The sequence below is a fragment of the Chanos chanos genome, chromosome 4 (genome assembly GCF_902362185.1).
Source record: "Chanos chanos chromosome 4, fChaCha1.1, whole genome shotgun sequence".
In the NCBI taxonomy this organism is placed as follows: domain Eukaryota; kingdom Metazoa; phylum Chordata; class Actinopteri; order Gonorynchiformes; family Chanidae; genus Chanos; species Chanos chanos.
In genome coordinates this window covers 45,569,001-45,593,535 of record NC_044498.1, presented here as the reverse complement: position 1 = coordinate 45,593,535, position 24,535 = coordinate 45,569,001, and the positions used below count along the sequence as shown (strand labels likewise).

The 24,535-nt window shown below is 42.5% G+C and overlaps 2 protein-coding genes across 4 annotated transcripts in view; both read right to left on the bottom strand.

Annotated features, from left to right (window-relative positions):
* dctn1b (dynactin 1b) overlaps window positions 1-12,256 on the bottom strand; it is an 18,783-nt gene extending 6,527 nt beyond the window's left edge. The window contains exons 1-14 of the mRNA XM_030772374.1: window positions 12,224-12,256; window positions 9,637-9,888; window positions 9,406-9,484; window positions 9,156-9,187; window positions 8,159-8,179; window positions 3,933-3,953; window positions 3,391-3,561; window positions 2,405-2,602; window positions 1,682-1,886; window positions 1,304-1,382; window positions 998-1,157; window positions 615-719; window positions 262-453; window positions 1-24 (exon numbers count right to left, since the gene is read on the bottom strand). The exon at window positions 1-24 is cut by the window's left edge and continues 90 nt beyond it. Of these exons, the coding sequence (XP_030628234.1) occupies window positions 1-24; window positions 262-453; window positions 615-719; window positions 998-1,157; window positions 1,304-1,382; window positions 1,682-1,886; window positions 2,405-2,602; window positions 3,391-3,561; window positions 3,933-3,953; window positions 8,159-8,179; window positions 9,156-9,187; window positions 9,406-9,484; window positions 9,637-9,888; window positions 12,224-12,256 (1,572 nt within the window). The remainder of the gene's footprint in view (window positions 25-261; window positions 454-614; window positions 720-997; window positions 1,158-1,303; window positions 1,383-1,681; window positions 1,887-2,404; window positions 2,603-3,390; window positions 3,562-3,932; window positions 3,954-8,158; window positions 8,180-9,155; window positions 9,188-9,405; window positions 9,485-9,636; window positions 9,889-12,223) is intronic.
* Window positions 12,257-16,281: 4,025 nt separating this feature from the next.
* Window positions 16,282-21,734, bottom strand: LOC115810782 (N-acetyltransferase 8-like). 3 transcript variants are annotated; one of them, XM_030772791.1, is made up of 3 exons: window positions 21,648-21,733; window positions 20,098-20,238; window positions 16,282-17,330 (listed from the first exon to the last, which is right to left on the bottom strand). In XM_030772791.1, exons 2-3 carry the CDS (start codon window positions 20,233-20,235, stop codon window positions 16,656-16,658), a joined length of 813 nt encoding a protein of 270 aa, XP_030628651.1. In that variant the 5' UTR covers window positions 20,236-20,238; window positions 21,648-21,733; the 3' UTR covers window positions 16,282-16,655. The 3 variants fall into 3 exon arrangements, with proteins under 3 accessions (XP_030628651.1, XP_030628652.1, XP_030628653.1); XM_030772792.1 differs by lacking the exon at window positions 20,098-20,238 and having other exon boundaries at window positions 21,648-21,734; XM_030772793.1 differs by lacking the exon at window positions 16,282-17,330 and having other exon boundaries at window positions 18,086-20,238.
* Window positions 21,735-24,535: the final 2,801 nt, after the last annotated feature.

Genomic DNA, 24,535 nt, shown 5'->3' with positions numbered 1-24,535 from the left:
ACTCATCAGCTCTCTGTTCACCTCCTTTGTCACCAAGAGAGCAAAAACAAAAAAGATTAATTACATCTAACATTACAGCTTTCATTTATTTAATGCAGTAGCTTTCACAATTTGGAAAACTCATACGCGTAGAGGAGGAGTCCCTCCGGGAGTAAAATATCCCTAAGAGTTTCCTGTCTTTCAGCTCACAAAACATGGGCTCTTCATCACAGACCTGGTCGTGTTGTGTACACAGGTAAAGCTGTAGTTATCTGATGATACCTGAAGGTGAGCGGTGAGTTCACGGTATTTTTGGATTGTCTGTTGGTAATCAGCTACGGTCTCCTGGGCGGCCTCCACCCTTTTCTCCGCCTCGCGGACTTGTGCCGCGCCCAGGTCCAGCTGCTCTCTCAGCTCAAGCTCCGTCTCCCGGGCATTCTCCTGGAGCTCGTCGTTCATCTCATTAATGGCCTCCTACAACACACACACACACACACACACACATACACACACATACACACACACACACACACACACAGACGCACAGAGTTGAAGACATTTGATATTCACACTCTTTGTCTTTATTTCAGGTGTCTGATAGTCCATAGATCGGTTCTGGTCCCTGGAGCACGCACCAGATCACTGACTGTCTCTCTGAGTTCTCGCACTTTCTCCTCCAGGTCCAGGTTTCTCTCAGTCAGCATTTCCACCATCTCCTCAGCCCCTAGGGCAGCGTCCACCTAACACAGAAAACACAATATTATCGCTACAATTACTGCCATAATCACCGCCAGGCTGCCTTCAGAACCACACCTGCAGTAGTCCTTTGTCTCATCTTCTGACTTAAACTCTAGAGAGTCATTACCATTAGCGTTCTATTTCTGCCTCTCACAATGAGCTCACGCCGCAGTTCTATGTGAATATCATTAGGCTTCTCAGTTGGAATGCTGTGTTAAGATTCATATTAGCTTTTGAGTTCATACGTGCATGTTCATTAGAGATATGATTTTATGGAGACCTGTTCCTTGAGCTCATCGATGGTTTTCTCGGCCATCTTCATCTCCTCCATTAGCTTGTCTTTCTGGGCTCTCAGTAGTTCTAGTTCTCCATTCTTTTTCTCCATTTGTTTCTGCAGTTTTGAGTGCTCTTGCTTTTCTGAGGCTGACAGGTCTCGCATCCTGACATAAAGAGATAAAATCAAAGGTATGAGACATATGGTCAAACGACAAGGTGATTCAAATGTATTCTCATTAACAGCACTGCGTTTCTGCTGTATGGCCGCCACACCGCTAATATTCTGACACTACGCAGAACATCTTCGCACCTGACCAAAGCTTCCTTCAAACGTCCATTTTGCTCTTCCAGCTGTTTCACGTGATAACTGGAGGCTGCACCATCCGAGCCTGTAGGAAAATGTCCAGAAAGTGAGGAAGAATGAGTCTGAATGTGTGTGTGTGTCTGTGTGTGTGTGTGTGTGTGTGTGTGTGCGTGTGCGTGTGTGTGTCTGCGTGCGTGTGTGTGTGTCTGTGTGTCTGCGTAGGGGAGTGTGTGTGTGTGCACGTACGCATGTATGTGTGAGTGCGTGCACTTGTGTGTATATATATATGTGAGTGTGTGTGTGTGTGTGTGTGTGTGTGTGCGTGTGTGCATGCGTGTGTGTGTGTGTGTGTATGTGTGTGTTTCTAATGGACTAGTCCTGTACCTTTCTCCTCTATCTCATGCTTGAGGATCTCCAGGTCCATCGTCAGCTCTTCCACTTTCTCTTTAAGGGCATCAGCCTCTAACTGCAGAGATTCCGCTCTCTCCTCGGCCATCTCCTTATCCAGAGTGGCCATCTCAATCGCATCTGCAGTGTCCGCCATCTCCTCCATGTAGTGTTCCTTCGCTTCAAGAGCCTCTTTTGCCTCCTACAACACAGAGACATCAGCATCTACACACAATCGCACTGCCTGACTGCCACACACAAATACACTACCTGACTGCCACACACAAATACACTACCTGACTGCCACACACAAATACACTACCTGAATGATACAGACAAATACACTACCTGACTGCTAAACACAAATACACTACCTGAATGATACACACAAACAACACTGCCTGAATGTTATAGAACAGATTAAATGGGTTCAGATTCATACGGTGGTATTTGTATCTACAAGGTTAACCTGATACACATTGGAAATAAACATGAGAGTATATATAGTATTACTACATAGTCATAGAGTTGTACCACAATTAAGGATATAAAATAAAAGCCATTACTTCCCTAAACCGTAAGCGATTTAAGTCTTCATCTATCCATTACTTAATCCCTAAACCTTAACTGCATTCAGTATCTTTTAGCCTTTACGATGAATCTGCCACTGCGAACAACCGTCTCTGTCTCTCGGAAAACGTTAGACGTTTCGACGTGCACCTTCTTGGCTTCCTTCAGCTGCTTCTGCAGTTCGTTCTGCTGCTCCTGCATCTTGATCCTCCATTCCTGCAGCTGCTCCAGCTGAATCTTGTGTTTCTCCAGCTCTTTCAGTTTGGCCTTATCTTCTGTTCTCTTCATGCGGAGAGTTTCCAACTTTTCTTCCAGATCCTTCACCTGAGCTCGCAGAGACTCCTCCTCCTGTGGCAAAACAGATAAAGAGAGAGAGAGAGAGAGAGAAGGAGAGAGAGAGAGAGAGAGAGAGAGAGAGAGAGAGAGACAGAGAGAGAAAGAGAGAGAGAGAGAGTAAGAGAATGAGCTATAAGTGTGTATGTGACTATACTCACATACATGGTGAATTCGTTCCAATTCACTGCAAATGAATTTCAAACACTCACACATACTGGACACACAAAATTCCACATACACACACACACACACACACACACACACACATACACACACACACAATTACATATTGATGAAACCTCTTGTTTCTCTAAAACCAGAGAGAACATGACGTAGACTGTCACTGGTTAAAAGCATGCATTCACACTCTGAAGCACCATACATATTTACAGTAAGAAAGTGTTGGCCGTAGTGGCTAGTACAGAAAGCAGCATTTCTTTAAGGGCAGCAATAGACCAGGACTGTGCTCTTGAAGAAATTTGCCCCTTTTAGAGTTTTAGAGTTAGTATTAAACATTGCACTATCTCACTCCAATATTCACACATAGTATGCACCTCTGTCTCCACGGTGTTGTCACCCTGGTAACAAAATAATAGGTACACAATAAGACAAACCAAAATATGGTAGCATGGTAGCGTGGTAGAACACTTTTAACATAAGAAATATTGTATCAGTCACCGCCAGACATTAGGTTGTAAAAACTGAGAGCCTAAGTGCTCCTGTAGCTTTGGATAGTATAGAACTAAAAACGATACATTGAGTTAATCTCAGTAGGCTTCTGGGGTCGAGTCCCCCCTCACCTTGGTTGGGCCTGGAATGGGCGGAGCTCCAGGTGATGGGAGTGTCCCCACAGGGGAGGGGATAACAGGGGCAGCCAATGGGGTTTGAGCTGGCGTGCTGGGCTCACTGCTGCTCATCTCTCCGGCCGAGGCCGAGCCGGAGCCCACCTTTACCCCCGTCCCTGCCCTCGCCTGAGAGAGGGAGAGAGAGAGAGAGGGGGAAAGAGAAAGGGGAGATGGTTCAGTTATTCACTATATTCAAAAAATGTTCAATGAAATACGTAGATAAATGAAACATACGAAAATGCAAAAGGCCAATCATCGATCTATTCTCAGAGATACGTATAAATCAATAATAAAATAATAAATGAAAAAATGTAGTGCTACGGGGAAACATGTACACATGCACACTTACACATTCCCTCTTTCTCTCTCTCTCTCTCTCTCTCTCTCTCTCTCTTCTCTGTTCTCTTTCTCACACAAATACATGCACGCACGCACACACACGCACATACACACACTCACACTCACACATAGGGGGACCTGAGGAATTCTTAGCTCACCTTAGGCCTTCTGGCCGTGGTCTGGAGAGAGAACAGACACAGACAAACAAAAAACACACATGCATACACACAGCCATCCAGGGTCAGTTCAGAGAAGGGGAGTAAGCAGCCAGACGAAAGAAAACAGAGAAAGTCAGAATTAGTGACAGAGGACAGGACACATGCAGTTATTCTAGAGTTTCAACTGTGTGTGTGTGTGTGTGTGTGTGTGTATGCGCATGTGTGTGTGTGTGAGTGTGCGTGCGTGCATGCCTGAGTGTGTGTGTGTGTGTGTGTGTGTGTGTGTGTGTATGTGTGTGTGTGTGAGTGTGAGTGTGTGTGTGTGAGTGTGAGTGTGTGTGTGTGTGTGTGTGTGTGTGTGTGTATGTGTGTGTGCGTGAGTGTGAGTGTGTGTGTGTGTGTGTGTGTGTGTATGTGTGAGTGTGTGTGTGTGTGTGTGTGTGTGTGTGTGTGTGTGTGTGCGTGAGTGTGAGTGTGTGTGTGTGTGTGTGTGTGTGTGTGAGTGTGTGTGTGTGTAAGTGTGTGTGTGTGGGTGTGGGTGTGTGTGTGTGTGTGTGTGTCTGTGTGTGTGTGTGTGTGTGTGTGTGTGTGAGAGCAAAAACATATGTATCACTTTCCATCAATACTCATTCTGCTCCTGCAGTTTAAGCACTGGTCATGTGAGCTAGCCCTGAAAGGCCCAAAAGCCCCCCCCCCCCCCCCCCCCCCCTCCTCCACTGCTGCTTTTGGGCTCCAGGACCCTATTGTGACAGTCAGTGGCAAAAAAAAGAAGATTCTAGATCCTAGCACTACCAAGGCCTCTCTTTCAGACATCAGCACACAAACAAACACACAGACATACACACAAAGCTGCAAAGAGATTCATTGTTGTAAAAGGAAACAACAGTTCCAGTTTAGACAAAACCCTCCTTTATCTAAACACACACACACATACACACACACACACACACACACACACACTGAATCATGAAAACCAGGCAAACACTTCTAATTCCAGCCTTTCCAGAGTCAATATTAAGATTCTGCTCACAGGACCAGTGCTTTGAGTGTCTAATATAACATAAGTATCTACGCCTTAGCATTCTGTCATATAACCTACAGCTACAGCCTTCTACTTATCACAGTGTTATATATCACGCTACGCTGAAACTCATTACAACATATGCAATAACATTACACTGTCACAAAACGGCAAATAATATAAGTTTGTTAATTACAGCAAAGAAATGGTGTGATGGAATTTTAAACTTCTTAGAAACACTTAAGAACTCACTCAAAGTGACTCTCTCTCTCTCTCTCTCTCTCTCTCTCTCACTCACACACACACACACACACACACACACACACACACACACAGATGCACAAACCAAAAACAATCCACTAAGCCTGAAACCTGGATTAAAACATCACTCTGCGTAATGAATGAAAACCAAAGGGCCTAAGGAGAGTAAAAGGACAGGAAACAGACAGACAGTGTACCTTACGAGGAGCTGGCGTCTGTCTCATCATATTGGCAAGTGAAGAGAGCACAAACACATACACACGCGCACACGCACACACAAACACACACCCGGGAGGAAAGCGGACAGTGAGAAGGTGTTTAGTCACATACAGAGAGGAGCAGAACGGAGAGCAGACCAAACATCCAGCAAAGCTGCGAAAACACACGCAGTAGCAGACAGGCTACAGACGCGTACACACTCACACACACACACACACACAGACAGTGGTGCAGGTAATCGGCGCTGCGGTGGAAATGGCTGCTCTTTTACTTCTTTCTGTCCGTTTGGTGCGGCTGCACAAATCCCTTCTATGTTTGCGATCGACCTTAGATCCACCTTTCTCTTTTTCTCATTCCCTCTCCTTCCACCTTCTTCCCTCCCGTTATCTCTCCAGTTACAGCTCTGTCATCTTTCTGCAGTCCCTCACATAAGCCAGTAGTCACCCTCTCCCTCTCTCCCTCTCTCTGCATCCATCTCTCTCTCTCTCTCTCTCTCTCTCTCTCTCCTCCTCTTCCTAAATCTCCTCCTCTTGTCTCCCTCTATCATTGCTCGCTGTGATTTGCCAGCTGCTGCCTAGCAAGCACATTACATCACCACACTCCCCTCCCTCCAGACAAAGAAAGGCGTGAGAGAGAGACGGAGAGAGAGAGAGAGAGAGAGCGAGAGAGAGAGAGAGAGAGAGAGAGAGAGAGAGAGCGAGAGAGAGAGAGAGAGAGAGAGAGAGAGAGTGAAAAACAAAGGCAGAAGGCAAGGCAGTAAAGGGGATGTGGCTGAATTGATGGAATTGTCTCTGTTGTATCCTAGCAACGGCCCTCCAGTAACTCTCGGTAGGCTAATTGCGACAGGCTGTCCAAAAACACTGGTGTGACAATGAGAGTGTGTGTGTGTGTGTGTCTGTGTGTGATTGTGTGTGTGCCCGCACGTGTACGTCGACACCAAAGACATTTTCTAGGCTGACCTATTCAGCCTGCATCCTCTGTATAAAACAGGTGAGACACACTCACAAGCATACTCTCAAATGTCCATTATATATTTTCAGTTTTTACTGGCCATTTGCATGTATGAGATGCGTGTGTGTGTGTGTGTGTGTGTGTGTATAACTGTGTCTGTCTGTTACTGTCTGTGCGTAACTGTATGTTTGTGTGTGTGTGTGTGTGTGTGTGTGTGTGTGTGTGTACCTATGGAGAGTTACTGCACACGAGGGTAGAGACTACATCCATTAGAGGATCCATTACAGAGAGATAGAGAGAGAGCGAGAGAGAGAGAGAAAGGGATCTGATTACAGCACCGCTGACAGTTGAAGATGAGAACATGGTCAAGGAGATGGAGAGAGGAAAACAGAGAGAGAAGAGGAAAACAGAAGAGCCTTATTTAGAGCCTTATTTTGAAAAACAACCACTGGCGGACACATTTCACTCTCATTCTAATACCCGTCGTCCCTGATACAAAGACCTCTATTTAACGAGTTCATTATTTTCAGATGAATGTCATTCTGAGGTATGATTTAACATGACACATTATTTTCTGTACACCTCTCTCTTTGGGAACAAAATTCTGTTGTCGGCCCCACGTCTTTATCATTTATATTTTATGTGTTCTGGGGCCCCCCCTTCCCTCTGCCCGCTTCTTCGATATCGGTCCATACAACACCGGTCCCTTACCAACTTGCCTCTCTGCGTCTTTCACAGAAATATCGACAGTTCTGATTTATGGCCACCGCTTACGAACACTGACATTTTAAAGTAAAGGTACAGCTTTCTGCACCTGAAAGAACTTCAATATTTTGGCACTGAACCTTAAAAAATATATTCAATCAGGCAGCACCTTGACTTCTGCTTGAGAGACTTTGGAATGTGGTTTATTCAAACACAGCAATGTGCACAGGAATTCTTCCCAAAGGGGAGAGGGATAAGCCGCTGCTAGTTTCAATAAAAACGCCTGAAAAAAAAAATCTGACTCAGTTAAAGTGTTAAAAAGGTTTTGGGAACAAAAGTTGTACTTTGTAAACTTTGTTTTTGGATGAACACAGTGTATGAATACTGTGTAAATTCATGAACATTTTACTAACTCTGTACTCTGCTGTGGTGAACCATCTTTCACTCTGATTAGTAAATGGGCTGGAATGTGTGCATATGGAATACTGGGAAACATAGGGAGGTTTTCTTCCAGCCTTGCTTGCAGCTGACTGACAGCATCAATTCCAGAGTTATGAGGGTGTGCCAATGTTTGCAGCTATATGCAATGAGAAAAGATAATAATTAAAAAAAGAAAAAAGGAAGGAAAAAAAGCATTTTAAAGCTCTTACATGGTGTGGTCTATGTATATATATGTGAAACTAATTAAATGTGAGGGCTTTAAAGTTTATTAAATGATGAGTATTAAAATACCTGTTACACCAACAGACAAAAATGTTCTTGCTATTTTTCTCCAACACACACACACACACACACACGTCAACTACATGTACACTTTATCACTTTATCATAACATGCTTTTTGGGATATACATTGAAAGGCAGCCAACCTCAGAGCGACAACACTGACAGCCAGCTAATGAAAAGCCAGCAATCAAGACCAGCTTGATGAAAACTGACAAAATATAAGACACACACACACACACACACACAGACGAGAGCAGACAGACGAGAGCAGGTCTGATGCCATGCAACCTGGCCACAGAGCATGAGATTTCTACAGACAGAAAGGTTAGAGAAACATGCAGCACCTTCTTAGGTTTGACTCCTCGCTGCACGCTCATTAAAAGAGGAAGATGTGAGAGGTTAAAAGTGTAGATGGCTCACACACACACACACACACACACACATACGCACACACACGCATGCACGCACGCACACACAGTGTTGCCCTCTCACACAGATGTCATGTGTCTTAGTCGCAATGTCACTACTGTCGAGTTCAAGCACAAGAAAGAGGGAGAAGGCTACCAGACAAGTAGAAGTACAGACAGACACGTAGTGCGTTTGTGTGAGTGTGTGTGTGGGAGGGTGCGCGTGCATGTGTGTGTGTGTGTGTGTGTGTGTGTGTGTGTGTGTGTTTGTGTGAGGGTGTGTGTTTATCTGTGTATGAGCGTGAGAGACAGAGAGAGAGATGCTAGATGGGAGGTTTGGATGGATGTGAGTGGTCTTGTGGTTCACAGTTCAACTAACTGACAGGGTAGCAACACTCTCATACAAATACACACATATAAGCAGACAGGATCAAAGTATTTATTGATAGAGATGGTATATTCTCCAGTATTTAATGACTGTAAAATGACCTTTGTGAATGAAAAGATCTTGAATGCCCAGTTCATCATTTGCATTTCTGCATGTCAACAAATGTCAGTCAACATGAATCAGCTGTGTCAACCTAAACTTCTGTAACTTGAGCTCAAACTTAGCTCAAGCCGATAAGCAGCAAGCTATTTTTACGTGAAAAAAATTATGTGCATTTCAAGGATCATAGGTTTAAGAACAAACCGCTCCACTTTCGCCCTCTAGTGGAGATAATCTGGTATCATAATCAACCTTGTGAAGTGAAAGAGAATGGCTGATGATTAGGAGTCAGTAAAGAGTTATGACAAACACGCACGCCCGCACACACACACACACACACACACACACACACACACACACACACACACACGTACAGAAAACAGACTTACACATACATCCACTCATATGCCTTGCTTTTCTTTTCCCCTCCCATCACCACTCACTCACCACTTTACTGGATTTGGGCGCTTCCAGGATCTCTGAGAAGAAAGACACGTCAAAAGAGTGTTCATTAAAGGCAGGCCGAGATATATGGTGGTGTTCGTCATATCGAATAACATGTACTAATCATTTCAGAATTAGGAATTTCAGCATTAGTTATGTCAGTATTAGATATTTCAGTATTCTTTATTTCAATGTTAGTTATCGCAGTACAAGAGAACATAGGGGTGTTTTCACTGTATGTGGAAATTCTTACCTCGCTTTGGCACTTTAGAGGTGGCGGGCTCAGGTGTGTCAGGTGAAGTTGTGTCTGCTCCATCTTCAACTAATTGAATCTGGGAGAGAGAGAGAGAGAGAGAGAGAGAGAGAAAGAAAAAGAAAGAAAGAGAGAAATAAAGAAACAGACAAAGAAACAAAGAAATATTTGTTCAATTTGTTACTGAGCATTGTCAAGTAGTGAGGTAGTGAATGAGTGAGTACGTTTTACCTGAGACTGGCGAACAAATATGCCATGGTTCTCTCGGCAGGTGAAGTAACGCTTGCCTTGCACAGTCCCATCATTCTTTCCCTTGGGCTCCTCCAGTATGACACCAACCCATTTCCCAGAGGCAAAAAGAGTGTTGCCTATATAGGCCACTGTGCCCCGATGGCCCTTACCAATCACCTCCACCAACGAGCCCACCTTCACCGGCCGCCCTCCCCCGTCAGAACTCATCCTGCTGCTGCCACTGCTGGTCGTCTGAGAGGGAGAAAGAGTGACGAGGGAGGAGGAGAAAGAAAAGAGAAAGAGAAACAGAGAGGGAGAGAGAGAGAGAGAGGGAGAGAGAGAGAGGGAAACAGAGAGTTTATACTCCAGTTGTTTAAAAACAACTGACGATTACTCGAAAAAAAAAATGAGGACATGAGGACGTCAATGGCAGGTTACAGTTTTGAGCATTGCTAGGCGCTATGGTAACATCATCTAGGTTTACTCAATAACACCAGTCCAACTCAACCGGTCCAAGGAACAGAACATACAAATACCAGTGACTCACTGTGAAGTGATGATCTGATCGTGACACAAGCTCTATTTTCTTGCTCATCACGGAGATGAAGTGGAAATCATCACATGTGAAGCCAAAAGGCATTATCTCAAACACCTTTTGCGCTTCAAAGACGAACCACAACACCTCCACAGAGGGAGACTTTGTACCGTGTTAGTTTTCAACAGCTCTAGACTGCCACCTATGCAGAATCTTCATCACCAACAGTTTAACGAGCGCTGTTCTAACGCTCCAATCCACTAACACGCCTTGTGGATAGACCAAACCTGCAAACAGAGTGCTCTGCCTTTGTCAGTGACAAACCGTTCTCCAAATCACACACAAAAAAAAGGCTTTATCAAACAGAGGAGGGATAACGGTTTAAACGGATCTATGGCCCCAAAAAATGATTCTTCAGGTGAAGAAAAACAGAAAGCGAGAGAAAGGAAGAGAGAGACATCTGCTGAAAGCTGACCTAATTAAAGAACACCAAGAAACTGCAAAAGTGATGAGAGTGACTCAGCAAAAGTTACATGAGTATGTACCTGTAGTACTGCTTCTAGTTCGCATGGTACCCTGGGCGAAACCCCCCCCCCCTCATTCAATGAGCGGTAGAAAACCGATTGGGCAAATGTCAACATTCCGATTTTTTTTTGCGTGGGCACCCCGTGCCGCCCCCAGGAAGGTGCCACCCTGGGTGGCTGCCCATGTCGTCCATACCTTAATCCACCACTGTGTACGTTGATGTGTGTGTGTGCATGCATGGCTGTGCGTGCGTGCGTGCGTGCGTGCGTGCGTGCATGCGTGTGTGCGTGTACAGGTATGAACTGCTTGTTGCTTGTTCATGGTGAGTATCTACTCAAACACTGTGAAATCACATAAAGAAGGTTTCTCAACACTATGGAATCACGTAAGTGGATTTAAGTTATCCTAAACTATTTTAACTATTTTGAGACTCTCTGAGCATTTAAAGCTTTGAATGGCCTCACAGCTGGTTAATTACATTCCATTCCCCCCTGCCCCACACCAAACCAATGACAAACCTCAACCACATAGTCAAACTCTACTCAATAGCCTCTTTTATTGCAGTGTATAGTGGAGGAGGTAGTGTACATGTTGCTTTTGTCTTTCATCAGCATTAGTGAATCAGCAAATCCATTCATTCCTCCAAACATTCAACATATGCAGGCCCTGCAGTCTGGGGTTTGGGGTTTGGGGTTTAAGGTTTGGAGTGTGGATCAAAGGACTATATTAGGTCTACGATTAAGAATAAGGATTAAGAATTCCAATTTTAGGATAGACAAATCAATTGAGTGATTAAGGAAAGATGTTGAATTTTTCCTATAATTTTACATTGCATCAAACCAGAGTCAAAATCCCAAAAAGTCTTGTTCACAGTAATTCTGTATAAATTGGACAGTTCATGTATTGCATATATTATTATCATGTATTGAATTATATTTATTTTAAATATGTCCAAGTATGCAGTCCCTCGCTCTCTAGCTCTTAGTCTCCGACACAAACACACACACAAACATACACACAGACACACACGAACATACGCACACCCACTATGTTGACAACCTGACTGTACAACTCAATGAGGAAACAGGAAGTGGGTCATGAGGACACCTCCAGGTTGACATCATCAAGTGACATCATCATGTGTCAGCTCTCCCACACCTCTGAGGCATTAACTTTAGTCTTCAGAAAAACAGTGCCTTGGGTTACACACTGGCTTCAGTCACAGAACACAATACCACATACACACACAAACGCACCCAGACACTAACACACAAAGACAACTAATTACGAAGGACACACAATACAGGTTTCTATACACCTACATATGGCTGCTAATTATTACTCATGAAAGACAAAACTAACATGTCCACTGAATACCAAACACAACCCACTCACATTGCATGAAATTAGCTTTTGTGTGTGTCAGAGAGAGAGAGAGAGAAATATGTGTGTATGCAGGTGTTTAAAAGTGTGTATGCATATGTGCATGTGTGCATGTGTGTGTGTGTGTGTGTGTGTGTCACTCACCCTGCTGTAAGTGTATCTCTTGGTCTGAGACATGCTGCTCCAGCGTCGCCGTTGACAACGATTGTCTGCCTTCTTCTAGACAATGATTCTATCTCACTCCTTCTCTCTCTCCCTCCCTCTCTCTCTCTCTATCTGTCTCTCTCATCACATCATCATTCTCTGTCTGAGTATCTGGATTGAGAAACTTCTCAGCTGTGTTAGGTCCAGCAAAAAAGACACCAGGATAGACTGAACCACAGGCAGCCGGGAACAGAGCTGAAGAATGGCAGAATGAGGGATGACAACCCGAAAGGGTGTGCGTGTGTGTGTGTGTGTGTGTGTGTGCACGCACTCTAAGCTGAGTGAAATAGTATTTGTGTGTGTGTTGGCAGAGCCGTTATAGTGGATGTGTGTGCTCGTGCGTATGTATGTGTGCGCGCGTGTGTGTGCGCGCGCGCGTCTGTGTGTGCGTGTGTGTGCTTGTGTGTGTGTGTGTCCAGTAAAGCAGTGCTAGCATATATGTGTGTGTGTGTGCGTGTGTGTGTGTGTGTGTGTGTGAGAGAGAGAGAGAGAGAGAGAGAAAGAGAGAGAGAGAGAGAGAGAGAGTGTGTGTGATAAGCAGAGCAATGCCTCTGCGCTAATGTCTGGTCTGCTTTCTGCAGGAGAGCAGGCACACCAGAGAGGCAATGCTAGGTCCTAAAGTCCTCCAGTGTTCACACCAAAATATTCACAAACATATTTATTTCATGTACATGATGAAAACACAAAAAAACAGAATAAATGGATTCAGTCTGAGTATGATGATTCAAAATAAGCACAGATAAAAAGAAGCACAAGTAAAAAGAAGCAAACAAGTACACAGACTAACAAACAAGCACAAATATACACATACATACACAAATGCATAATCTGTAATTACAACTGCTCAAGGATTAGTGTCCCAAACAATCCGAACAAATTGATCAACTTCTGAACTAACGTTACAGAAAAATATTCATCTGGTACACAAACAAACTACTCTGCCACTCACTAAATATTTTGTTCATTTAACAATTTCTTCTAATATTACCTATTAAGCCAACAGTAACAGAGCATATGTTTTGATTTGTGAATCCAATCATCTGCTTATTTAAATCTGTGGATTCAGTATGCACAGAAGTTATGGAGCTAACAGAAGTTATGGAGGTGCAGTAACTGACATGACCCAGAAAACTGAAACCATTTTTGCAAGGGGAGGGGGGGGGGGGTGTAAATTTATTAGCAAAACCACTTTGTAGTGCAGAGCAACTGTATATCACACACTGGCGGAATGGACACAGGATTATTGCGGAGTCTCGGTTTTAGAACATGGCTGAGGCTCAGAGATTTAAGTTTCGCAATACAGTCACCGTACTCACAACTTAAGAAACCCAACCACAGACTTACTGAACCGTGAAAAACACACAAGTCTGGCTCAGTTCTAGCAGACGTTTGCGTTTGCATGCTTTGACTTCTTTTCCTGAAATTAAAATAAAGAGGCAAAAGGAGGGTTGATGATGGAGTGAGTATTCTGCCCCCTCACTCCCTGCCTTGACCCTCAGTGACTCCATGACAATCTTGAGACTAACCAGTCAAATGGGTGTCTCGTTTAAAGCCGACTCCCTCTAAACGGCGGCAGGGTTTTAAACATCGTTGTGTTCGTCCAGATGAAATGATGCAGGATTTTAGCGGCGCGTGCCCCTTTAAGGCAGCCTCTCTGGTCGGCCTGTCTCTGCTTTTGCAGGCCTGCTCCTGTTTGAATGTGACGCAGTTTTTAACAAAAAAGGCATAACAGAGCGGGAGTGCGAGGCCAGAAACACAAGTGGCGTGTATTCCCAGCTGACCGGTGCTTGCTTTCTGAATCGTACACACACACACGCACACACACACGCACACACACACACACACACACACACACACTCACCCACACTCTCATACACGCACACATACACACAAACACTGGATTAGCTCTCTTTATGAGTTAAATCTGCAATGTAGCCTTTTCAGCTTGATTCTTTATTTTGCAAAGCAAAGCAAATGCTGAGGGGCAGAGCAGGTCAGAATTTTCACTGTCAGGCAGAGAGGACAGGTGGAGGACAGGAAGAGAGGGAGAGGAGAGAACAGAAACGATGAAAGAAGAGAGGGATTTACAGACAGAATAAAACAGGACGTCCATATTCCCATTTCAGCTTTTGACATCGACCCCTTCACCAAGATCTCTCCTCCAAACGCACAAACGATAATGAATCACTCATAAATAGCTCAGTTATATCACAGGTCTTTAACCTGGTCTCTAAGCATTCACACAGACAGGAAAGAGAATGGACAATATAACTCAGCCATACTCAGACTGACGACTGACCACCCTAGGGGGACAGAAAACACCAAACATGAGACGAAAGATGAGAGGAAGTGTGAGATAAAAGGAAATACAATGATTAAAGGGCAGGGACGAGGACACAAAGAAATGAAGGGAGAGGAAAGGATAAAATATCACGGATGCTCACTATGGATCAAAAACTATTGAGTACCCCCACACAAATATTTCACAGCTGAGGAAAAGACGGGGAGAGGCGGGGGGGGGGGGGGGGGGCTGTCTTTATAGGTCTGCAGTGTCCTGAGTCTGTGTGTGTCTGGGAGAGAGAGAGAGAGAGAGAGAGAGAGAGAGGCAGACAGACAGACCAATGGATTTTCAGGGAAAGACGTTCTACCTTTATTCACTAAGCTGACGTCTGGCTGCACAGCGCATGGCTTGGCAGGTAAGAGCATAATCTTTATCCCCATTCTCTCTTTATTTTTTGCTGTCTCATCAGCGTTTCAAACCAACACAAATTAACATTAATAATTAACATCAATTATCTGACACAAGCTTCTCAGCGGTTATCCTCACAATGCAGTATGTTATCACTCCAGAAAGTAGCCTTGTACACTAGCAGAGCCTGCTCCGGATAGCTGCTCTTATATGCCCCCTTGTGGAAAAAGTTTTTTTATTATTATTATTACTGTAAACCTCGTTGTTTACACTTTCACCCCCAATAATCAGACGCAGAGCATCCTGTCAGAAAATTATGAAGACCTTTTCCCTCACAGAACTGAACACCATGCAAACCGACAAGAAAATTTAGATTATTAGTGCCGGCCGCTAAAACGTGTAATAATGAACCAAAACAGGAACCACTGATTTAAATCAGATAACAGTTCAGACTGGAAAAAAGCCACAAATCAAACCGAAGGCTTTGTCCCACCGTCGAGTAATGTACCGTGACCTCATCACTCGATTCAGCCACCGCCTATTTAAACAGCATGGGTCTCTCCATAATTGTATTTTAGTCTCGCGTCTCTCCCTAATTCTATTTATTCTATGACAGTCAAAAAAATAAAAACAAAAAAATAAATAATTTGGATGTCTGAAACCATGCAAGAGTTGTCTCATGCTTTTTTTTTTATTTCCAAACAGGCTGTAACTTACCCTGTAATTTCATAGGCTATGTTGCTCAGGTTGGTCCGCTCTGCTGACTCTAATATAATATGGATGTGACGACTTCCTGTGGTGGCTACGAATATGCCCGAGCGTGGACATACAATGAGTCAGTGCCCTGTGACGCAAAAACTAAGGTGTAATTTCATTACACATGGTGTTATAATCCATGAAATTTTCAGCTTTTTAAATTACTTTTGGATTATATTGTAATAAACATGTAGCAAGAGAATTTCAAAGTACTTGTTGGCAAAGAAGAAAATTTGTTTCAAAGACATTTCTTTCAATATACTAAACACGTTTTTTTAAAAATACCAGATTTATTAAAACGTGTAATGTTATGATGATGTGGAAGGAAAGTTTTAAATGATTATTTAACTGAGTAACCGAATGTCTATACCAGTGTTTGATTTCCATGAGTCGCTTTATTGGTCAAAAAAAAAAAAGTGAAACAATCATTGCTAGTTCAGAACACTTTAAAGTGTTCACAGAAAGTGTATCAAAACTCCATTTAGTAAAAACATAATGGAGAAACTCTTTTACTTTTAATAATTATTGTAGTAAATTGGTAATAAGGAAACGCTTCTGTCCTATGTTGATATGAAAGTGAATACAAGGAAAATAGACTCTTTTCAGTAAACGGGAGATTGCAGTTCAAATGCTGCATCATTGTTACATTTAGTATCCTTCATATACATATGGAAGCTTTTCCATTTACTTAGAACCGTCACAGAAAAGCAGCTTAAGTGTAATATTCACATATGATAAAACAACACTGGGTTCACTTCCTATATAACAGTGCCAGTGCTAACATTGCATTTGGGCATCCTGTCTGTTCTGAAGTTTTTTCTCCTATAAAATGATACAGCGAACATAACAAATAGTTTCCTATGCTGATAGCACCATTGTTCTGTGCACTTTTAAATCACGAGATGGGTGAGATTGAAGACACAGATCTCAGTGAGACCCAACAGTATTAACAGTGTATGCATATTTGAACACTAGGAAATGGATAAGCTTGGCTGGGAGTGATGGCCACACAAACTCCTCTTCTTTTCTGAATCCCAGGCTGTGGTACAGTCTGTGAGCATCCGATTGGACCATGGACGTAAATAGGACCACCCTCTCGACTTTTTGATTTGCTACAAACTGAAGGGCAGTCTGACAAAGCCTTTTAGCAAGGCCACGCCCCCGGAACTCCTTCCTCACAGAAATGCGTTTTAGTTCCCACGCCCCAGGTTCCCCCACGCATGGCAGGATGCCCACGGTACCTACAACGTGCCCCTCGGACTCCGCCACCCAGAAACGGCTTATTCGCCCGGGCAGCATGTATGAGGCATGGATGTCTTTCAGGTCTTCCCTAAGGCCCAGCTGCACACCCTGATTAAACAGGTGGTGTACAATCATCCAGCCCACAAGCAGAACTCCACTTAAACCTAGCAGGGAGACCAGGACAGACTCAAAGAGGAAGAAGAGGAGCAGGAACAATCCAAAAAGCAGAGCCTGAGCCCAACGCTGTTGAAGACTCAATATGAAAATGGCTCCCACATGTTCTCTAAAGCCAGTGGAGTACACCTCCCTCACAACGGGGTAATCAGAATCCCGGTACTCTCGTATGCGAAACCACGACATCTGAGAGAGAAAGGGACAAGGACGAGAACAAGAGGAGAGTTTGAATCAAAGACCTCTGATATTGTCATGTTTTATTTGAATCATCAACTAATTTGTTGAGGACAAACAGGGCTGTCAACATGAACTGAGAAACCAGACAACATTTACACAGCAGTGTTGACAATTTACATAGCATTGTTGTTGGATCCACAGAGAACAGTTAAAACTCACCTTTAGATGAAATTCAGCTACTTTAATAGATGTTCATAACTTCTGTCCACTGGTTAGATGCATTATAGCAACTAGTTCTCACTACTGATTTGCTTAGACTAATTTCTCCTTTAGAAAAACTATTTCTCAGATGCTTAAATCTTTCTGTAGAGGATTATTAACCTTTTGCTTGTACCACAAAGCCACAATCAAGATAAAAAGTAACTTTTGTCTATGCAATAAACTTTAAAGTTTTAAATCTTTGGGCTACAGGAGAGAAAGGACGTTAGACTTCCTGCTTTGAGTCGCGTGATTATACCAGCTCAGACCTACTTAATGGAAAGCAGAGCCAGAGGAAATGCCATAAAGACATCCAAAAAAAAAACAGTTCTGTCCTGAGAATGAAACATTAAATAATGTTACAAGAAAATGAATCAAGGAGACACGTAAATTAAAATTACTGACAATATTCTCAAACCAGCTGTTTGAGTAACATGAATTAAAATGCATTTCTTGGGCAAAAAGAACACACAGAAAGCACAGATATTGCAAATAATTTAATTTGATATTACTGACAAATTCTGTGTCATTTTCACATACAAAAATCACTCACTTGAGGTCTTCACTGTTTTACTGCACAGTCACTTGCTCTGGGCCTCACACAGTAAAACAAAGGTCCATTCAGTACTTAGCTGTTTGATTAATTAAAATTAAATCACAGGTGTATATTTCATATATGTTTACATAAACTTAGTACAAAGGCCCTCCTACAAATATAAAATCGTTACTGTTTATGGTCTTCACAAAAATGATCAGGAAAATGAAGAACAAGAAATGTTACAAGGTCCAGTTCTCTTCCCTAAAACGCTTTGGAGCCAAACTAGAGAATATGTTCCCTAGCAGTCAAGCTGTGTCCACTGCATTCTCGTTGGCTGGAGGTTAGGCTCAACACCAGGTTTAAAAGTGCTTTTTAGGCAAGAACATATACACCTAATTCTAACTGCTCTCCGCACTTGCATTGTAATGCATAGCCTGCATCTTAGCTTAATCTCAGCTGTAACATAAACACTGGACGGCACCGAAGTCCCAACAATGTGTGAAACATTAGTTCTGTTTAAGTAGTATTTCATACTTAACCGAATGAGGAATAAGCTTAGGGACACGTCATGCCAATTATATAGACCAGCGTACATCACTTTACCTACAAACACCTGTCATTCTGTCTTACATGCTCTTCCCTCACTATGTCTTGGCAATGTGATCTTTGCTCATTTAAACGGATGGAAAGTTTGCCAGGTGTAATTAAATTAAAGTTACATTCTACATTTACGTTCATATGCATGTAGTACGCATTTGTCATTTTTGAAAAGAATTAAACGTATAGGTAATTTTGATGTAAAATTATCATAATGTATGTCACTGCATTTATACATTTACATAGGCTAATTATACATAAGATACCAAAACAAGATTAATTTGTTTTTCTCTGTGCTATTTTTGCTAATCATTTCATTAGGAGCAACGCTGAATTGCTACCCCTGCTTAAACATTCTGTCTGTACAGAGAACTCCTGCAAGATAAGAAAAGGTTTCTGGACAATCAGCATATAATCAACCATGCCCACAGCCATTTTGACACTCCAAACACCCTGCATTGTATCAAGGTGCAATCCCCCAAAGCAATAAAGTAATCAAGTCTAATGAAATCAGTCTAAATCTAACTACACCAACATAAACTTACAGATAATAAAAAGTACCCAAGAATTGACCGACAATTCCACGCTTTCCAGATGCTTCCAGACACAGATGCTTCTCACAGGAAACGGAATAAACATCAACAGCCTTGGCCTCCGCCTGCCCACCTGACAACAGGTAATAATGTGGAGGTGTGGAACTGGACATTAGGATATTCCCTCCACAAATGAAGGCCTTTCCTAACAGTACAGAGAAACAGTGCAGATAGAGAGGAAGAGGAACATTCGAATAAACAAATAAGATAAACAGACAAAACAGATACTCCAAGAGGACACTGGCGTAGGTTCAAAGACTCATTTGTCTGACGGCTGCAGGTCCAGCCGGTACTCAAAAAGTGTGAAGTTGCAGATCTTGGCGAAAAACTCTGGGACGAGAAACTCTCGGACTTTGGTGTAGCCCATGTGCTCATAGAGCTTCTGTGCGTCCGTCTGGACCACTGAGGTATAAAGGACTACGGCTGGAAAGCCACGTTCGCGAGTAAAGTCCGCCACCGTGCGACAAAGCGTCTTGGCGATTCCGAGCCCGCGATGAGACCGCCGTACGGACATCCGCTTCAGTTCCAAACAGTCCGCATGGTGCTCCGCCGGCAAGCACGCCACCGTGCCGACTACTCGGCCCTGAGACTCGGCTACCCAAAAAAAGGAATTCGGCTGCTCCAAATAAGTTTGGCGGATGTTATTTAGGTCGCGGTGAAGTGAGACCTGGATGTAGCTGGAAAACATGTAGCTCACCAGCTGCCTTCCGGCAGCAAGGAGAAGAGTTACCGCTAAAATGGGCAGCAGCAGGGATTTGGAGCTAGTCAGCAGCGCACAGAACACACATACCAGCAGCATCTGAGTAGGAGGCTGTTTGAGGAGGTGAACGAAGGAGGTGGGCACGTGCTCACTCATGCCGAGCGTAAAGATCTCCTTCACTTCCTCCTCATCATCATCCTCATAGCGCCGAATCTTTATCGAAGTCATAACCTTCAAAACAAACACATCAAACTCTAGTCATCCAGTCTAAAATAGCATGTGCACACACACACACACACTCTCTCTATCAAATATATGTGCAAAGCTATTTGCAATTAAAACCAAACATAAAAACCTGAAGTTCAGCACCTTAACATATTGGTGTGGTGAGCAAGTGCATGAAATCCATGTAAAAACAGAGTATGTTCATATGTAAATAAGATTACCCTCATTTTTTTTTCACTTGGGCTGCGACAGTAAACAGTGAAAGGTGAACAGCACTTTGACCTACAAGAGACCACAGACTATGCACCGGTATGCAAGTTTAAATCTACATTTGTGGTTCTTCATCCAAGGTCATTTGATTAGCTGCAGCCACTCTATGACAAAGTTGTGCAGTTCTGTTTGTATGACTTCACAGATGTGGAACTACTAGTGTCGTAACCGTTAAACAGGTTCACAACTTGGTTTGTGTCCCCGTTTTTTGGCCAAGGGGCGGTTTGTATCACGATCTGAGTTGAGACAAAATTAAACCAACTCAGAACTGAAGTTTTTCTAAACACGTACACACTTAGCACAAAAATGACAAATTTAATACAAACAGCGAGAGAACCCCTTAAAATGAGACTGAAAGAAAAGATACATTCGGTTCTTTTAATTTTAAGGTTCTTCTTTTAGAAAATGAGTGTAAATAAACACCTCAATTTCGGGACAGTTGTCGGTCAAGCATGCCATTTCAGCAGGAAAAGAAGCACGAGACGATTGCGAAATGATGAATGACTGCTCTGACCTTATTTGTGAATATTGTAAATAAGGCTGTTATAACCGTCCACTCAGTTAAAACATATGCACACCGCATATAATAAGCACTGTGATATATATTGTCGTGTATATGTCGTTTCATATTCTCATGTTTACCTATCAAAAGCACAAACTGTGATGAATGTTCTCTTATTTTATGAATAAGTGTGACTCACGCTCCGGAAAAATTACAAAGTTGAGCTGGGACAAAGAAACCGCGGTTCCCTTCACACATACCGGACCAAGGACTACAGAACCGCGTTTTTTGGTTTGTGTACAAAACCATACTCCTCGTAATAACGGATCACTGAATTAACTAAAAACATTCAACATTATGAACTGATGATTTGGCATTGAATGTATAGGTAAAAGTATGCGAAAAAGTATGGCCTGTGGTCAACGCGATATCTTGTTCTCCCTCACTTATGGATGTATGTGATGTCAACAAATCTTAATAACATCCTTAATTACCCCCTGGATCACGCATTTCCCTACTCATGCCTTTCACAGCATATAGGCTAATGGTACAGACAGACGTGTGCACCGTTCCAGTGCATTTCAACATATCTGTTACATAGATTTATATTGAAAACAGGAAGTATTCATAGGGTGCTACAAACCTGATTTGGAAACAAAGACGACTAAGGTTAGAAATTGTCAACTGAACCAACGATATCGATACCGATGGCAACAATTACCCTCTAAAGAGCCGTGCTTGCTTCTTCTGTAGCTACTCGTCTCGCATTAATGAAAGCACTGCCGCCATCTACTGAACTGGAGTACACACAGATGAATAGATCTATCTATCTATCTATCTATCTATCTATCTATCTATCTATCTATCTGTCTGTCTATCTGTCTGTCTGTCTGTTCGGTAAATCTATTTAGTAAGTCAGTTTATTTTTTAATTTTAATGATGATGAAATGAAATATAGAGCACATTTTTTAAAACTCATAGATACCTTGCAGAGATGCTATGATAAACACCAAAACCAAAATGCTCAAACAAAGTCAGGGAGGTTCTCTCTCTCTCTCTCTCTCCCTCTCTGTGTCTGTGTGTGTGTGTGAATAGGAACCTAGTGGTTCTGTGAGACTGCCAACTCACCCATAATGAGGAGTACAGTCTTATCAGTAATTGAGACTGAACTGCAACGTTCACTGTGGTTAGATTGGGTCACGATGTACTGGTTCACTGTGAATATTAGACTTCGTACTAATATCACTTAGCTGTGACCATAACCTTATTTCAGAGCCTGAATCCAGTGAAATCAGTCATTCTGCAAAACTCTATTTATAGCTTAGCGCTCTGAAGCATTCTGAACTTATATATTATTCAAAATAACTCCTCATTAGCCTTAACATATATTAAATAGTAGCATTAAAGTAACAAATACAATAACACTCTTCGAATTCAATACTTCTAGCTAAGGTTCCTGGACCACCACAGTAAGTAACTTGGAGATGATTTACGACATATTGAAAGAGCAGAGATGCGAATGTACATGTATTACAACAATCAAATTCATACGGCACAGGATAAATCTAATGTTGAATAAATTGCGATTTAGGTGGAATAAAGGCACACCCGCTATGTACACACGTACACACACACACGTTCACACACACAACAGGATTTAAACTACACACACCAACAACTAACGAGAGACAAAAACAATATCCTACATACCTTATGTATGAATGTATGAAAGAACAGCTACGCGAGTAGCAGGTATTACTCACGAAGAGGCACGCTTAACTTTGAGTGATGTCCTAGTGAAGTTTCTTACATACAAAAGGGTAGTGATGGAAGGAGAGGAAAAGAGAAGACGAGCAGGCCCAGCCACGTTCAGGTGTGAGATACTGGAGTTACTGAGCTTGGCAATAGGACACCGTGAGCGAGACTTCGTGTCGGTGCCCGGAGGATCTTTTGGTGTCGCCGATTTTCCGAGGTGGTGAGACCGGACCGATTCATAGCAGAGAACTAGCAGGATGCAACGGACGGACTTACATGTAATACCGTGAGAATTACCATAGCACTACTATGGTACTACATGTAATAACAAAGCACATGGATTTAGCTCATTTTAAATGACTATGTTGTCAGTCTTTTAAATTACTATGATGTAATTTTATTTGATTTTCATTTCTACGTTCAAAGCCAAAAATACAACATACAGTATGTGTTCTAATGCAGTGATGTAAATTTGCACAAGTTCATAATTTGTCTGTAGCTTATTGTATTAAGATAATGAACAAATTCTGTGGAGCTTGTTCACGTAGTGATATTCTATAGGTTGTCTCCTGCTCAGTGATTGTGTGAGTATTCGTATTGGTGGTACTGTTAAATCGCTGCATGATTTTCGGTGAAGCAACTATTTTGTGGTTTTATTGAGGCAGTAGCAGGAGTCTGAACTGTGTGCATTTGTCTCCATTCTCCACAGATGCAAATGAAAGCCATTTGGTTAAAAACGCTGAGACCATAACAATGAAAGATGTTTAACAAGATGATCAGTGAGGGCATGGGGACTAGAGACATCTAAAAAAAAAAAAAAGAAAACGGTCTCAAATTTGAACTGCAGTTAAAGAATATTCTGCATGTGTTTCATATCGCTTTTATTTCTAATTACAACTATGTTTCTACTACAAAAGGTGTATTAAAATTATACTTTGTTTGAAGTTTGTAAAGCAACATATGCGAGCTAACAGATTTTGAAAGAGGTCAAACCATCACCAAAAGTGGCAGAAATACAGGTGTATCTGTCAAATGAATGACAGAATTATTTAATGTACCAAAGGGAACGGTATTGAAACTCATGACAGCATATGCGAGGAAAGAAAAGACAGCACCGGAAGAGAGGAATAGCAGTTGAAAGGTTTAGTTCTGGAATAGGGATAGCTAATCACTTAACAGAATAACTGCTAAAAAAACAAAAAACAAAAAGATATGAGTCTCAAAAATGACCACAGAGCTAAAGTCACACCTCTGTGAGCAAGGTGTGCCAACCAAAATACATTATACCAATACATGGGACATTACCGCTGTTAAAAAACCACTTGTAAGCAAGGCAAAACAAAACCGGACAGCTTGGTATAATAAGCAATAAACTTGGACTTCTGAAAAGTGCAAGAAGAGAGCGGCCTGATCAGATATCTTTTTCTCTTTTTCCTTCATCTTTATGTAAGAGAGAGCCAAACGTGAAACCATCTAATTCACACTGTGTGATTATTACTACGAATAGCAGAATTACAGCCAAGAAACTCAAGGCCGTTTTAGGCAACTGGATGAAAAGTACGGATGCAAACATTGCCAAGATTTCCAGCTCCCTGATCTCTCAAAGAACGGGCTGCTTACCGACTTGAAACGTTTTAAACCTTATGTAACAGTATTCCTGGAAGTGCTGGTACTGTTCTGAAGGAAAAGGGGCAAACCAACTTCACAAAAGTTAATGCATATTACCACATTCCTCATTTTGGCTACTTTGTGTCGGTTGAGCTGCTGTTGTAGATC